At 40.3% G+C, this 16,712-nt stretch overlaps 1 protein-coding gene across 1 annotated transcript in view; it reads left to right on the top strand.

The window, feature by feature from the left end:
- The window catches only part of PCMTD1 (protein-L-isoaspartate (D-aspartate) O-methyltransferase domain containing 1), a 38,117-nt gene extending 21,405 nt beyond the window's left edge, over positions 1-16,712 (top strand). Inside the window, exons 3-6 of the mRNA XM_010838945.1 lie at positions 776-878; positions 11,644-11,815; positions 13,400-13,523; positions 14,475-16,712. Coding sequence (XP_010837247.1) covers positions 776-878; positions 11,644-11,815; positions 13,400-13,523; positions 14,475-14,839 — 764 coding nt within the window. The 3' untranslated portion in view covers positions 14,840-16,712. The remainder of the gene's footprint in view (positions 1-775; positions 879-11,643; positions 11,816-13,399; positions 13,524-14,474) is intronic.

Genomic DNA, 16,712 nt, shown 5'->3' with positions numbered 1-16,712 from the left:
AACTAAAATTTGGAAAAAGAAATGTAGAGTGAAAAACCCGATTGGCTCAGTGTCAGAAGTCTGGGAGGAGCGAGGTGACTAGGTGAGATAGTGTGTCACTGTCAGGGGGTCGCAGGGCAGGCAGGAAACACAGTCGCCTTAGGAAATAGGAATCCAGGTGGTCATGTTCTCGGCCAGGACCAGGGTTGGGGAAGGAGCCATCCCGGAACTGTCCCCCCTGCTCCTCATTCCTGGATGGTCACCCATCCTTGGCTGTGTACAGGAAGAAATACCAAGTAAGAAGTCAGAAGTGCACTGGAACAGGAGCGTCTACCAGGTTTGCCCAGTGGCCACACTCCCCTGGACCCTGGGAGCTCCAGGGACAGAGGGTGTGGTCTCAGCCCTGGAAGAATTTACTGGGCAATGGGTGCACACCTGTGTCAGCCCATGGATTCAGACATTTGAGAGTTAACAAAGCTTTTTAACAGGTGATAAATAATGGTAAATTATGAGGGCGAAATGGAAAACAATGGCAAATGACTTAAACTTCATATAGAAATGTGATTATTTCTTTGGTGATATTGTCCTGACAGATAAACTATACTCCTGAGAGAACTCTTTATGACTGACTTTTTTAAAGCAATGTAAATATATTTCCATATAGCTTTATAAATCTGTGGCCAGCAGATACATTTTGAGTTCTCTTTAAATGCTCCTATGATAGATAAATGAACAAATTAAAAGAGCTCTGTAAAGGCATTCTTAATGTTTATAAATGCTGCTGCTACAATTGCAGGTCCTTTTGGAATAAATCATGGGATTGAACTTCATTCAGATGTGGTGGAATATGCCAAGGAAAAACTGGAGAGCTTCATCAAAAATAGTGATAGCTTTGATAAGTAAGTATTCATATCTATGGTTTTGCTTTGAAAGCACTTGATAAGTAGATAGAGTGACATGTGTGTTCCTCACTACTGTTAGTTCATTGATCCTGGCTTGATTGAGTGCAGCAAAAATCAGCACGCTATAAAATGCAAGAGGAAAGTAAGTTAGAAAACTATGTTCTAATTCTTACTCTGTGTAAACATACAGTAGATTACAAGTAAATAACTTTTAGGTTTTAATTATATGCTGTTGTCAATTTATTAGTAGGGTGTTGTTCCATTCATTAATGTCACACAGGTACCTTTTCTGAAGATAGAAGTTAAAGATGTTCCTGGCCATAGAATCTTTGGCAACTGTGTTTATACCTTTGGGGATAGTAATTTAATATGAGCGATACCTCTTAGCATATGGAGGACTTTTTCTTAAAAACATAAAGTTACTTAATAATATAGCTAAATGAAATTATCATAGAAATATATCACTATGTCCTTTGAGAAATCTGTTTCTAAAACCATTGTTCTGAACTACTTTCCCTTGGGAAAAATACTGCACAGGCGTTGGTCCTTGCAGGAAAGTCTGTTTGGTGTGTCATGTCCCTAAATTCAGCAAGCAGTGATGGTAATGTGGATAGTACTGTGAAGCTGAAAAATTTAGATGGCATTTTTCTCTCAGCTAGTCATATTTTCAGAGAAGGGCTAACAAAGGATGAGAATTGAGCTTAAAACTTAGTCCCTTTACATGACAGAGCTTTGGTCCAGAGTTCTGGTCCAGAGTTCCAACCCAGCTTGTTGGGTGTGAGCCTCCCTCACTCGGCTCTGATCTGGCCATGGCCATGGCCATAGAGGTGAGAGATCTACGAGTGGGCAGGGGTCTGAGCTGAAGGTTGTCTTCTGAGTTCAGGCATCTCCTGGCATGTCTCCCCCATTTGCCTCCCTCCTCTGCCTCCCACACCCTGGCAGTGGCACTTTGTGGGCTGAGGAACTTAAGCCTGTGCTGCAGCTTCAGTCCTCAGTACAGAGGGAGGGCTGGGGTGTGTGGGAGGGGTGTCCAGACCTGAGACCAGCGAGCCGGGAGAGTGCACATGCTGGGGTTTGGGTTTGTTCTGTAATCAGTCCGTTGAGTTTGAGCAGGTCACTGGAATCTTCTGTACCAGTTTGCTGAACACTGTCCTTTTATCTTATTCTGTCTTAATAAATAGTTAACCTTAATTCACATTTTTGAATCATTTTTCAAGCACTTACCATGTTGGTTCATATTCTGTTTCCATTTCCAAGAAAAACATACTGTTTGGCAGAAATAAAATGGATTTTAGTCCAAGTTACTTTGTAAGAAATTGAGATTCAATTGTAGTACGCTTTGTGTCTTCATCATTTCTGTTTGTCTTATAATTAGTGGTATGGTAAGTGCTAAAAATGTGGGCATGGGTATTTTCATATTGTTTATTAGAACTGTGGAATTTTGTGGAATTTATTGAATTTCTATTGTAAGTATTTGTTTTGGTGTTGAAACTTAATTATACATATAAGACCATTTGAATACAATTAAACTTAGCAAATAAGAAAGTAATATCAGTAAAAGCATATATTTAAGGTTTATCTTAATATATTAGATAATAATACATTTCAGGTATTAACACATAAAGGCACAGATAATTCACTTTTGGGTCATTAATCAGGCAGAACAAGCTCAAGGAAGAACTTTGAATCATGGAAGCACCTCTACAGTATCTATGGAGACAAGTCTTGCTGACAAGGGCATGGTCCTGGCAAACAGTAAAACATGTCATTCTTTAAAGTCTTTCTTTTGCTTTAAATTAATTTATTTCAATTGGAGAGTAATTACTTTATAATATCCTGATGGTTTTTGCCATACATCATCATGAATTGGCCACAGGTATACATATGTCCCCCCAATCCTGAATCCCCCTCTCTCTTTCCTCCCCACCTATCCCTCTGGGTTGTCCCAGAGCGCTGGCTTTCTGTGTCGATGTAATTTAAATATTGAATAATCTAGAACACAGTTAAGTTTGAAAGCTACATGTGTTTAAGTGTCTCAAGTTTAAAAAAATTGTCTAAAATTGTTTTCATGTAATCATTAGATACCAAATGTCCTTCACTTGTATTTCTTGAGTGTTGTTGTTAGACTGTGTTGTACAGGTTTGTTATTCTTAAAATGGTGAATCATCTCAAATACAGTGATATGACTGACCTAAATGTTTCTTCATAATTTTTAATGGTCTTATTATTTTAGTTAAAATAATCAGGCTTTATAATATGGTTGTTTCTGAAATGTTACTTTTAAAACAGATTCTTCTGTTAACAGACTATTCTTAAAAAAACAGTCCTGGAAATGTTACCTATTTTGGTTTTCAGGTAGCTTCTGAAATAGTAGTTGTGTACTTCAGATTATAAAGGTATCTTGCTTACCAAGGTAGCAGGTACTGGCAAATGCTTCGTTTTGCATAAAGTCATGACTTGGTTGGAAGTTAAGTAGTCAAAGCTGATGGGTCATTTAATGGACTCCTTTTGGGGTCATTTATCATTTGATTTTGGTTATAGAAATGATAAAGATGTAGCAATTTTCTTCCTGTCTTTATGTTTTGATGATTTCTTTGCGATTTTTCTTGGTGTTTGTGGAGAATATTTCTATTTACTTTCAGTTTTTAAATTTGAAAAACTTGCCATGCAAAGTGACTTTAAAAATTATATTCCTAAGCAGTTTTACTATATTTAGTTGTTTACAGATCATCAAAATACTTGTTTTAATTAATAAAATATAAAGTAACTCAGGAAACAAAATTGCTATTTATGTATCCCTTAGGACTTAGGACCAGGCCACCTTGATTGTGTGTAACAGGAAGACAATAGAAAGCTAAAACCTAATATTTATCCAGTATTATTTATCCTCTTGGTTTGGATCTTACCAGTTCCTTTTTCAAAAGTATTATATCACTTATGATTTAAACTGTATCTTTGAAGTTCTCTTATATGTATCAGAGATCATAATAAACTCCCAAATATAGTAGGTAAGAATAGAGTCAATAAACTACTCAACATAAGAATGTATAATGTAAGATAATAAATTTAAAAAAAAGTGCAGGTGTGTGTTTTTGTGTATGCTTTATAAAGGAGCCTTGCTTCCTGAGTCTTGAAGGTACTATTTCTTCTTTCAGAAAAAAATATCCTTAATACAGTGTTAATACTCGTAAACTTTGTTTCTGTGTCTTAGTTCTGTATCAGCAAACGCGAAGATTTGGTGAGGCTACTGTGAGTTTACTGTGCTCCGAGGCGAGAGAGAAGGCAGGTTCTCCAGTGTGGTTTCTGCCTGTGCTCTGCCTCCGATGTTCCCAGACTCACTGACCTGCCCTTAGGAACTGACGCTTGATTTCACAGGTTCTCTAAAACACTGGCAAGCGTCTGAAGGAGCAGATAGTAAATATTTCTGGTGTCTTGGGCTAGGTGGTCTTTGTGGCAGTACACAGCCTTCCTCAGGTGCTCTGAGCAGGTGTGGGTGAGGGGTTCCGTCCACTTCATTGGAGCAAGTGCAGGTCGCGTGCAACCTGTTGTCCGCAGTGTGCTGACCTGGTCTGCTCTTCACACGCGTTCTCCAGGACGTCCTTACTTTAGCCCATTTCTGTTGTAAAGTCTTCCAGCCCCAGGTTTATAGTCCCTTGGGTATCTGGCTTTCATGGGGGAAGGCCAGATCATCTGAATCAGTTTTGTGCATGTACCATAAGCGAAACAGTCTCTCCAGCTGTGTTTACTTGGAAGAGGAGGTCAGATAAAAGGAGCCTGGATTATACCCTGTAAGTGCTTTGTGAATTGATAATTGGCATAGCATTTATTCACAACTACATGTATGTGTTTGTGTAATATGTGTAAATGTGCATGCAGCTGACCTGACTCCTTGGAGGGCATGCTTTGGGGTGAGCTGTTTTCCTATGAGACAATAGGTCCTGTCTCCTCCCCCCTCCAAGGACACTGTACCTTGTTTTGGAAATGCTGTCCTGCCAGAAGCCACATGAGTGCAGCTTTGTCTGCTTTATTGAAGATTTTCATTCTGTTTGCATGGAGGACCATTGTTTCCTGTAGTTTGTTGTATAAATGAGTCACAATGTGAGTACTGAAGACAGTAATGAAATTATGAAAATGACAGCAGCTAATGTGTGTCGTCTGCACCATTCTCAGCTGTACCCACAGTCCTGGAGGCAGTGTTGGTGTCCATGTTTCCCAGATGGGAGGACAGGACCAGACAGGCCGTAACTTCAGCCAGGCCTGTCTTGTTGTTTAGTTCTGATTTAGCTATAATGATATAAAAACGGATATATTCTAATGTTCTTCCCAACAGTAAGATTGCCAATGAATTACAGTCTAGCAGCTTAGCTCCAGATAACAGAGGTTGAAGCGGCACCTTTATTTTTGTCATTTGTTTTTCTCTAGGTTAGAATTTAGGGAGTGCTCTTAGCCTGGTTAAATGCATGATAACCTTTTTATCACAGAGGACACGTGCCCTGTTCATTAATGAGACTTGCCTCTGGGGTGGATGTCTGGGGGTCAGAGATGAGCTGGAGAGGCTGTGCCTTCTTCAGGTGTAGTCAAGGTATAAATTCTAAATTAAATTCAGGGTTAGTGTAGTCATTTACATTTTAGAAGATTTAATGGATGTATGGCTGGGTGTAGTATCCTAATTTTATTTTTGATTATAGGCTCCTTTTTCACGTAATTGATATTGGATTGGAGAAAATGAAATGATACTGTGTTCTGTCACCTTTATCACTGGAGCAGTCGCACTTCATCTTGAAGAGAATTGTGGCATGCTTGAAGAAGTTTTGCTGTCTGTAGATACATAGTCAACATTATTTTGAACTCTTTCTACGATAGTTGAACATTTGGGTATATCGGTCATGTTCAGATGGTAGTTTTATGAGAAATACAGGTTTTAAACACAGTTTTTAAACATGACAGACATTCAAATGGTGGGACAGAGAAATGCTTAAAAATAGTCCTCTAAGCTATCAGTTATGTATTTTAACATCAGTTAGAAACGGTATGAGGGGAGGTTTGATAGCTTCTGACACATTATTGGGAAAAGAAGAAATTATTCCAAGAATAAAACACTGACAGAAATAAAAGTTTGTAGCCCAAGTGATTTTATAAGAAATTATTGTTGAAATATGAAGGCTCACTCTCATATCATGTACCGGTCACGCTTCCTTTAAAATGTTTAGAGATTGGTTTTGGTCCTATGGCGTTTCCTAAAGCTCTGTTCAGTGAAAAATCTGTGTATTTACTCTTAACACTTTGCTTTAAATAATGTTTAAATTATTCTGAGGTGAGTTTGGTGCAGTTGGAAGGGAAACCTCTTATAAAGGTAAAGTCTTTGTTTTTAAAATTTTGTAAAATTCAATAGCTTAATTCTTGGTTATAAGAGTTTTTAATGGTATAACTGTATTTGGAAAAGAAGAGATGATTATTTTCCTGGGTTTTCTTCCCAGTGGAAGGTTGTGAAGTTTGTCTTGTTTTAATGAAGTTGTCATAGCTGTCACAGTTCAAAACGCACATTTTGACAAAGTGTTTTAAGAAAAAGAAGTATCTGTGATTCATTTGGCAGGTTGTTTTGGGTGAGGTATGAGAACACTATAGGAGTCTTTCCTGTGTCCCTGAAATCCTTTATTGCGCTGGAACGATAGTCTAAAATGTTGATGACAACATCCTGTGGCACGTGATAATCTAGGTGTGCAAATTTTCAGCCCCGATTTCAACAGTGTATTGAAGGGGAATGTTGTTTTTTCTACTCTCAGTCAGCTCCTAGACCTAGAATACCCGTCTAAGAGGGAAGCTGCAGGGCAAGGCTAGGTCACCCTGATCTCCTAGCAGCTTATCAGAGAATTATGTGGGCACGTTGGCAAGGTCCCTGCTGTGAATGGAACATCTGTGCATCTGGAGATGAAGATAACCCAGCGTGCACCTGTAAAGGAGCCCCCAGCCGAGGTAAGTGATGGAGTCGGTGCCCTTTTGGCCAAGCGCTCATGTCATAAACCAAGATACCTGTGCTCTCGGTTTTCCCACAAATATTGTTTGTATGTTTTGTTTTAGTAAGGGTATGTCAGATACTCTCCCCTTTCTACGTAAGTCTAAAAAGCCATTAGGTTTTCAGGTTTAAATCAATAAATGATTATAAGTCTAAAGTGATTGAATTTGTAGTTATTACAGTTCAGAACTACTTCTTTTTTTGTATACAGATAATTTACATGGTTAGGAAGTATAACTTGGTGGAATTCAGGAGTGTAAGACATCTGTACCTGGGAAATTTTGTTTTGGAAAATGTCTTCAAAGAATAAAAATGATTGCTACTTTTCATGTTACTAACAGACAAAAAATTTTAATGAGCTGCCCTAAAGTATGAAAACTAGGAGAGAACACAAGATCGATACTTTCAGGATTAAAATTAGAACCATGGAAAATATCCTTTTGGTAGGCCTCTTGCCATTTTTTAAAAAATTTTTGTTGTTTTATTTTCCTTTCTTGGGTTCCCTTTATTTGTAGTTGATGTGAAAAGTGGAATTTAGATTTTCTCTTTTACTGTTTTCAAACCTAGATTTTATGTGCAAATCTACAAATAGTGAAAACCTCTGGTTGGTTCATTAATGCAGACTTCTGGATTATACAGACTTGTGTTTATGGTATAAAATATGTCCTTTGCCTACAGAGGTTTGTGGAGACTTAGAGAAGGTGCAGCTTTCAGAATCTAGTTAAAGCTAAAAGGAAGAAACTTTTATTTTCCTCTTTACTCTGGAAACATTAATAGCAGTTGTAATTTACTCTTACCACCTGGTAGCTGTCATTCTTGCCTCACATCAGTCAGTTGTTCTTTATACATATATGAGCATATCCGTAAACATTTGCCTGAAGAATTTTAATTATAGATTTTTGGAAAAATATTGTTAGCAGTAGAATTTGTATGAATTTATTTACATGAAATGCTGTTATAAAAACAAGCCGTAATTTCAATGTCAGAATATAAACTAAGTAAGATCCTCATCTCTACCTAGTCAGAAATGCCAACACTTCTCCAAGTCCTTTTAGGAAGGATCATCTTTAACCCATGTATGTATTAAAAAATAATGTTGTAAGTATAGGCAGTTTGAGAGTTGTTTTGTTTCCTTTACTATCATGAAGGACTTGCCTATTACTGGAGAAGGTGAAGCCACAGCTGTGGATGTAATAAACAGTCCCCAGATGAAACACTGTCTCTGCTAGGCTGTTTCTTGTAACTATTAAGTCATTGTGTTTTAGTGTTTATATTTAAAATATCACACCTTTCTCCCTGATTATGTCCTTGAAACTTTACTATTTTGTATCTAGAAATAATCTAGTCCTACTACTCCTTTTGGAATGTTGCCTCAGTTCAGTTAAACTTTCAAATTTGAGTGTGCTGGTAAAGGAAATGAATTTGGTATACTAAATGAAAGGGTCTTCACACTTTCGAAGACCCCCTATACATGTTAGAAGTGTATGTTCCATTTGCATTAGTAGAAGTCATTTGTAAATGTAAAGGTCTAACTTTTCTCTGTAATGATTCTTTGTAACACTTCCTAAATGGAATAAGATAGTATACTTGGCTCAGATCTGCCTTGTTAGGGGAAAAGCCTTTGTTTCCTAGAATAAAGAAGGGTGGCTTATTTAAGATCTTCAGAGAGGCCACTAAAAAGCACTTTTAAGTTAGGTGACAGTTGGTTTATTAAAGGCACGGTGGTTTTGTTTTGGCTTTTTTACTGTTTAAGTTTTGCGTTTTTTGGTACATTGTGGGAAAAATGATGTGTTTTGTAACATGAAACTACAGCTATTTATAGTTTCCAATTTAGTAAAGCAAGAACCATCATGTTGATTTAGAGGGTGCCACAGGCACACATTTTTTTCTGTAACTGTTTCTCTAGTCCTGAGATTCTTGTGATTAGCGTATTTGTCAAGTTTGAGTTCATGTTCAAAGTTGGTAGGTGGAAAAGATGACAAATCAATTACATTTCTTAGGTTTCTCACTTAATAGGTATTTCTTGAGGACTGTAAAAGGTGATGAAGATATAATTAAAGTTCAGAAGACGTGTTCAAAGGGATAATCAGGGAAAGCAGGAGAATGTCCCAGAGGAAAGACTGTGCTCAGGAAAGTATTTGAAGCTCCTGTTCACAGTTGATAAAGTAGAAGGGTGGTTGCTTAGTGCTTTCAGTTTACGTGGCTGTTGAAATACACACACATACACACGTATTTAAACGAGATCCTGAGATGTTTTACATGCTAAATATTTGAGATATTGAGATCTCATATGATTTTTATCCTTTCCGTGCATCTCATTTTCCACCAGCCACATCTCATTTTCCAGCAGCCACAGGGCTCCTGTCTGCACAAGGCTGGTGGCTAGTGGGGTTGATTGCCCTGTCTCACCTTTCAGATCCCAACTCACCATTTCTTGGGGAGCCTTACTCTGGCTCCCCAGGCCTGTCAGTTCCCTTGCATCCTCAGCCATACTTACGGAGTGGTGTTCCTTTAGAGCATTTTTCACCCTCATTCAGTTCAGTTCAGTTTAGTCGCTCAGTCGTGTCCAACTCTTTGCGACCCCATGAATTGCAGCACGCCAGGCCTCTCTGTCCATCACCAACTCCTGGAGTTCACTCAAACTCACGTCCATCGAGTCAGTGATGCCATCCAGCCATCTCATCCTCTGTCGTCCCCTTCTCCTCCTGCCTCCATAAGTTCATCTTTAATTGGTGAGATTGTTGTCTCTCTCACTGCATTAGGCATGAGTGCCTCCCACTTCATATCCAGTCTTTACACACAACAGGGGCTTCACAAATAATGTTTGGAGTGAATTGTGCTAATTGCTAGTGTCAAGCCACTTGACCAGAGTCACATTTGATTTTAGAATCAGGCACTCAGTCCTTTATAGTTCATTTTGCTGGGATGAGAGTGTATAAAAATAACACAAATTATTTACTTGTAATGGTGTTTTTGTAGATAATAGTTCTGTAAGCTGTAGGAAGCTTTTAAACTATAAGCATATTTTTAAGTTGATTTAACAGACTGATAAAAGAGGTTTAATAATACAAAATAATTTTACTTAAATTCCTTGCTCACGTTCATCTAGAAAATTTTAAGAGTGGCTTAAATTATTGTAAAATTAAGTTATTTAAAATGAATTTTTATAATAATGAGGGTTTTTAGATTGAAAATACTAGTCTTTTTTCTTTTCAAAGAATGCTTACTGTAACTTTGAGATGATTAAACCATGTGATCCACAATATCTAGTTATTTAAAGGCCAAGAGATTGTTTTGGCTGTATTTCAGACAATCTTAGGTTGTCCAATAGTCTTGAGTATAATAGAGAAATTAAATGCTGTCCATTACATATGTAAGTTTATACTTTCGTGAGCGTTATGCAAGTAGCAAGACTGAGATCTTCCCGAAGAGCTGGGTAAGAGTGCTTGTGTAGTGTAGCTCGTATTTGAACTGTGTCTTGAAGGGATGCTGGGCATTTAAGCAGCAGAGAGGGAGGGGCCATGCAGGCACAGGAACAGCACAGACCTTGTGGTATTTCCTCTAAATGATGGGAGGCCTGTAATTCCACCCATGGCTACAGCAGTGTCTCTGGGATGGGGGCAGAGCCAGGAAGGGCCCCATGTGGCCTCTGAGAGGTGGGAACCTGTCCTGAGCAGCTGGGCACAGGGTGGTGCTGGGGGTGGCGGACACCCAGAAAGTGTGGGCACTGTCATAGTAGAAGTAGTCATAGTAGAAGTCATAGTAGAAGCTGGGGTTAGGATCACCCGCCCCTGTGGGTGTCGAGAAGAGAGGGCAGGGTCTGCATTGTTTCCCACCCTACTCCCCACCCTGGAACAGGAAGCTAAGGACTGGGCATCATTCTGAGAAACTCTTCTTTAAATATCAGTGACCATGGGGTATCTGTATATTTAGTGAATTTAATGGAAACATATTGTGTAAAAAGTCTGTGCTGTGCTTGGTTGCTCAGTCATGTCCGACTCTTTGCGACCCCATGGACTGCAGCCCGCCAGGCTCCTCTGTCCATGGGATTCTCCAGGCAGGAATATTGGAGTGGGTTGCCATGCCCTCCTCCAGGGGATCGTCCCAACCCAGGGATGGAAGCCAGGTCTCCTGCATTGCAGGCAGATTCTTTACCATCTGAGCCACCAGAGAATCCCTGGTAATAAGTCTGTTAATTACCAAAGGGCAGGATGCATTTTACAAAATAAAAATGATTTCAGAGACATTTTTCACTGCATACTGAGCCTTTTAATGCAAATTATTTTGTCCTCAGATGATAACTTTGCTGTGTGGTCATATTAATTTCAATCGACTTAAAATTGAGAGGGTATTTTCATGAATTAATTTCCTAAAATTACTGTACATGTTTTATTAGTGTATTGGGGTTTTAACTATGTATGTTAGAGACTGTTTCAGTTAGTCAGTCACAAGAGTGTTATTGTGATAGCTTTTCACTATACTCACCTTCTGAGCCTTAAGTAAGGTTTCAGTGTGGGAGAAAAAAGAGGTTGATGTTTTGGAAAAATGTACACTGTGTCATTGATAATAAAACAATATATTTGATCACTGTTAGATTTCATAAATATACATAATTCAAATTCAAATTTTATGATATTTTATTCTTATAATTTTAGTAAAACTTCACTTTCAAAGAGTTGGATTATGTTAAGTTTTTAGGTCTCATCTTTTGTTTAAATGAATTAAAATACTTTTTATTTCTCCATACAGGTTTGAGTTCTGTGAGCCTGCATTTGTGGTTGGTAATTGCCTGCAGATAGCATCGGACAGTCACCAGTATGATCGAATCTACTGTGGAGCTGGGGTCCAGAAGGACCATGAAAACTACATGAAGATTCTGCTGAAAGTCGGGGGCATTCTGGTCATGCCCATAGAGGACCAGGTAGCGACCACCGTCCTGCTCCATGGCACGGGAGACACGCTCAGTGTAGGATGGGGGCTGATGCGCCAGTGAAAGGCACACTGGGATTGTTGAGGAAGAAGTGCTCGCCGCACAGGTGCCTGTATAGGAAAGCACTGAAATGGACTCAAAGCTCTTAACCAGAGCAGGTGTGGAAAAGGCCCCTTAGCTAGGGAAAGAAGAGCCAAGCTGAGCTCTGCCCGTGCGTGGTGTTGGCCATGCTGCCCCTCCACACACACCCCCCGACCCACCAGTGTCCTTGCTGTTGAATGTGGTGGCCTCTTCTAGCTGAAGGAGTGGTTGGAACTACTTAACTCCATTTCAGAAACCAGTAAATTTTTAGATCTTCTTTTAGTACTACATAGACTCATTTGGGAGAAGGCAATGGCAACCCACTCCAGTACTCTTGCCTGGAAAATCCCATGGATGGAGGAGCCTGGTGGGCTGCAGTCCATGGGGTCGCTAAGTGTTGGACACGACTGAGCGACTTCACTTTCACTTTCTATGCATTGGAGAAGGAAATGGCAACCCACTCCAGTGTTCTTGCCTGGAGAATCCCAGGAACAGAGGAGCCTGGTGGGCTGCCGTCTTTGGGGTTGCACAGAGTCGGACATGACTGAAGTGACTTAGCAGCAGCAGCAGCAGCAGCAACCTAAGTCTGAGATGTGTACAACAGCCTGTGGTTTGTAAGTGGGAGCTGGACTGTCCCAGATGACTGGGACCTAGTGTGGTCATCTTGGCGTCTCTGAGAGTTCTCTACTTTCACAGCATGTGAATTGCAGGTCAGAGGACTTCATCACACTGTGTTTATCAATTATTAAAAAGAGACTATAAAGCATTCATTAACATACGTTCTTGGAAAAACATTAACTTGAATGCTTCCAGAGTTGAGACTCCCAGATCAATCATCTTTTTCCTGTTTTCCTTTAAAGATATATTTTTAAAGATCTAAAATATGGTTTCCCATTGGTATTTTATTGAATATTTCTTATATACATTATGCTAATATAAAATATAATAATGGGTTGACTTTTTTAATTGACAATACTGATTTGTCCTGATCAAGCCATGTACTGCTGATGGGTGTTTGCTGAGTGGGAAAGCTGTAATGCCTTTGTGACTAATTACATTTATTCATGAAATATGAAGTTGGGATTAGAATCTGTATTTTATTACCACCCTGGAAGATTGTGAAGTTGACTCATTGGTTCAGTAATCAAAATGCGTTTTTACTGATATAACACTTTAACTACACAACTGTGTGAGACGTGTGTTTTGGGAGCCAGTGGCAGGTGTGTGTTAGAATAACACCCCTTGATGACATCAGACCCCCATGTTAATATAACCTGCAGAGCCATTTGTGTGCATGGAATATGTTGTGAAACCAGTACTTGTGATTCCTCCTGTACTCGTTTATGGTAAATATTTAAATGAAGATAATTGGGTGCATTCAAATACAAGTGATTATAGAGCAATCTCTGCTATTTTTCTGTTAAACTTGTGAGGGTAAGGTGGTCCACTTCCCTGATGGAGCCATTCTGTTTTTTTTTTTCGCCCTCTAAATAGTTAACACAAATTATGCGAACTGGACAGAACACTTGGGAAAGTAAAAACATCCTTGCTGTGTCATTTGCTCCACTTGTGCAGCCAAGTAAGAATGACAACGGCAAGCCCGACTCTGTGGGCCTCCGTAAGTACCCTTGTGGGAGATAAACAGAGCTGACTGTGTGTGTTAGAGAGAACCTTCCCTGTAGTTGTGGCCTGAGAGCTTCAGTTCACACTACAGTTCAATAGCAGTCAGGACTAGTATTGTCTGGTCCACTGGATCTTCTCATGACTAGGAACCAGGAGGATAAAAGTACAGAAAACACTATTTTTGAATAATTAGGGCTGAGAATTGTCTGAAAGTTTCTGTATTATCAGAAGAACGTTTAAATGAAGCTCATGTGGAAGCTATTTTAGGACTTGGGAGTGTTAGAAGTGGCTGAAGCAGGTCTGAGTCCTTTTCCACTCTGGGACCCTTGGGTTCTTCTGAACTTGGGCTGCTGTGACAGGGCATCGGCGTGGTGGGTCCCTGGAACAGCAGGCAGTGTTGGCAGGAGAGGCAGACAGTGCAGGTGTGGAAAGAGCACCCGGTGTGCGGGGGAGTCGGGAGCAGAGCCACCGAGAAGATGGAGATGTTTCTTAGCATCTTTTTAACTTCTGAAGCTCTTTCCTGGGTGATTCTCCACCCCACCTCCTGCGGCAACCCCTCCATGTTTGCCTCCCCTATCTGCCCCCCTGGTCTTAGCAGGTCATGGGGCTGACAGCAGGTTATGGTGGGCTGACACCCCCATTTCTGTCGCCAGCCCTGCCCCTGCCCCTCAGTCCCCTGACTACTCAGTTCTCTGTGCTCCACTTGCTGTGAGTTACCTGTCCTTCCCAAGAGGGTTTATGCATGTGCCTGGGTTGTCTGCCCACAACGCCTTTGCCACCCCATCCGCTGGCCTTGGTGCTGGAGTGATCTGCACATAGTCAGTGCTCTTCCCTGAGTCTTTGTTTGATGAAAGTCAAAGTTTTTACAAGTCTCTGTCTTCTGATGTTCACTCAGAAGTGAACAGTATGTAATGTTTCACTTTTTATGTTTTCCGTGTGTTTTTAGCCCCCTGTGCTGTCAGGAACCTGCAGGACTTGGCTCGCATTTACATCCGACGCACACTTAGGAATTTCATAAACGATGAGATGCAGGCCAAGGGAATTCCTCAGAGGGCTCCGCCCAAAAGGAAGAGGAAGCGGGTCAAGCAGAGGATTAACACTTACGTCTTTGTGGGCAACCAACTCATCCCCCAGCCTCTCGACAGTGAGGAGGACGAGAAGATGGAGGAAGACAAAGAGGAGGAGGAGAAGGAGCCGGGTGAAGCCTTGAAGCCGGAGGAGCCACCCCAAAACCTGCTGCGGGAGAAGATCATGAAGCTGCCCCTGCCAGAGTCTCTAAAAGCCTACTTGACATACTTCAGGGAGAAGTAGCTTAGAGCAAAAAGAAAGGATGCCTACTGATAATTCCTTGCGTCTTGAAAATGTAGCATTTGTTAGGAGTTAAAAGAGAATTCTTTCTTTCATCAGAGTGAATTTATAGTGGAAAAAGGTATAACTTGTTTCTGTCTTAGTAATAAAAATGATGTATTCAGTGATTAAAAAGAATCCCTTTTATAAAATATATTTTTCTTTAAAATTGGAAAAATTGCTGTTTTAACTCAGAGCAGCTTCAGGAGTGGAACTCAGCTGTAGTCAGGACTGGGTCTGCAGATCCCCGTTTGGTTCCTGACGGATCTAGTTAGTGGTGAGGGCTTGACTTAACTTCCCTCAGGGAGACACAATCGTGAAGCGCATGTGATCGGATTTGAACTGCAGTCATGTACAGTTCTGCCTGGGAACTCTGTCTAGCAAGGAAGGCAGACGCTTTGCAGACCCCCTACTTGCGTTGCAGTCCCCACTGCCAAGTTGCTGTAGACCTACTCCGGGCAATGTATGAGTGCAATAACAATGCAGATACTGAATAATTTAGCTTTAAAAACCCACGTTTCATGGAATTCAACAGCACCGCTACTCTCGCTTTTGAATCTGTTGCCAAAAGACATGGGGAAAATGTCTGCTTCTCTCATCAAGATTTTAAGAGCACATCAAGTGAATATCAGAGCAAAACGTACATGCTTAATACAGCTCTTAGTTTGTATGGACCTTTGACATTTTCAGTATTTAAACATGATGAGGCTGTGTTACTTTGAAGTTTTAGAAGGTAGTGGTGTATTTAGGACTGTTTTCCTTGTCGTCCACTGTATAGAGTATTTGGTTCAGGAGAGGCATAGTTCTGTGTGACTGTCGATGGCTCGTGGGTGAGTCAGGCCCGAGCAGGCTGGCCACAGGTGCACTTTAGCAGAGGGAACTTCTGGTTGATTGCAGGTTTGCGCTGGACAGGTAGGGCAGGACAGCCTGCCCTGGTCTGAAACTCACCTCTGTGGTGTCGGGAGTGTTCACAGAAATGACGTGGAGATGCCTTTTGCTTTGAAAATCTGGAATCATAGTTTAATCTTGGGACCTGCATTGGGCTCATCTAACTTCTTCCCATGTTTTTATTTTGTGGTTGTTTCTTGTGGTGAAGTAACAGTGGTTTTCATTTTTCGCTTAGTATCACATACTTTATTATTTGAATGTCAGTGGTAAAACAGGTAGTAAAGGCCATTCTTAGCTTACTAGGGCCTGAAGAGTCATTCCTTGCTTAGGAAAGTAAACAGTGTAGCCTATTTACTATTTAGTGTTCTGATGGATTATATACATTTTTAGAAGGAAGAATTTGAGAGTGTCACTTACTGCCACCAGCATCACTGTTATAACTGTTGATCAGACATGCTTGAGGAAATGCAGTCACAGTGCAGTTGAAGGACTATGATGTTCTGCAGAGGTTCACACATGGACGGTTCCAAAAACACCTCAATTCTGAAAACTCTACATGTAAAAACAAGTGTTCGAAGTATTCTGAGCATGAATTATCCCAGGATCCCTTTAGTAACGTCAAAGATGATTTCACGGAAGCTGCTGGTTTTTATACCAGTGACTGAGCTGGGGGCTAGGAGGTTGGGGGTATAGTGTCTCCACAGGGTTTCTTAGAGGACTACTAAGCTGTAGTTACTGGTGCGTGCCCATCTTATTTCTGTCAAGGAAAAACAGTTGTTTCATACAGTTATATTAGAAATGGTCATTTTTTTTTTAAACAAACGTGTTTTAGGAGATGAATCTTGAGTTCCTGGTGCCCACATATTTTTATCTTGTACCCTCACCCCAGCTTTGTTGTTTTTGAAGCAAGTGTCCACGTATGTAAAGATAACCTTTTCTTAAATGATTT

Source organism: Bison bison, unplaced genomic scaffold (assembly GCF_000754665.1).
Source record: "Bison bison bison isolate TAMUID 2011002044 unplaced genomic scaffold, Bison_UMD1.0 scf7180017864108, whole genome shotgun sequence".
Classification (NCBI taxonomy): Eukaryota; Metazoa; Chordata; class Mammalia; order Artiodactyla; family Bovidae; genus Bison; species Bison bison.
This window is presented reverse-complemented; position numbering and strand designations above follow the sequence as displayed.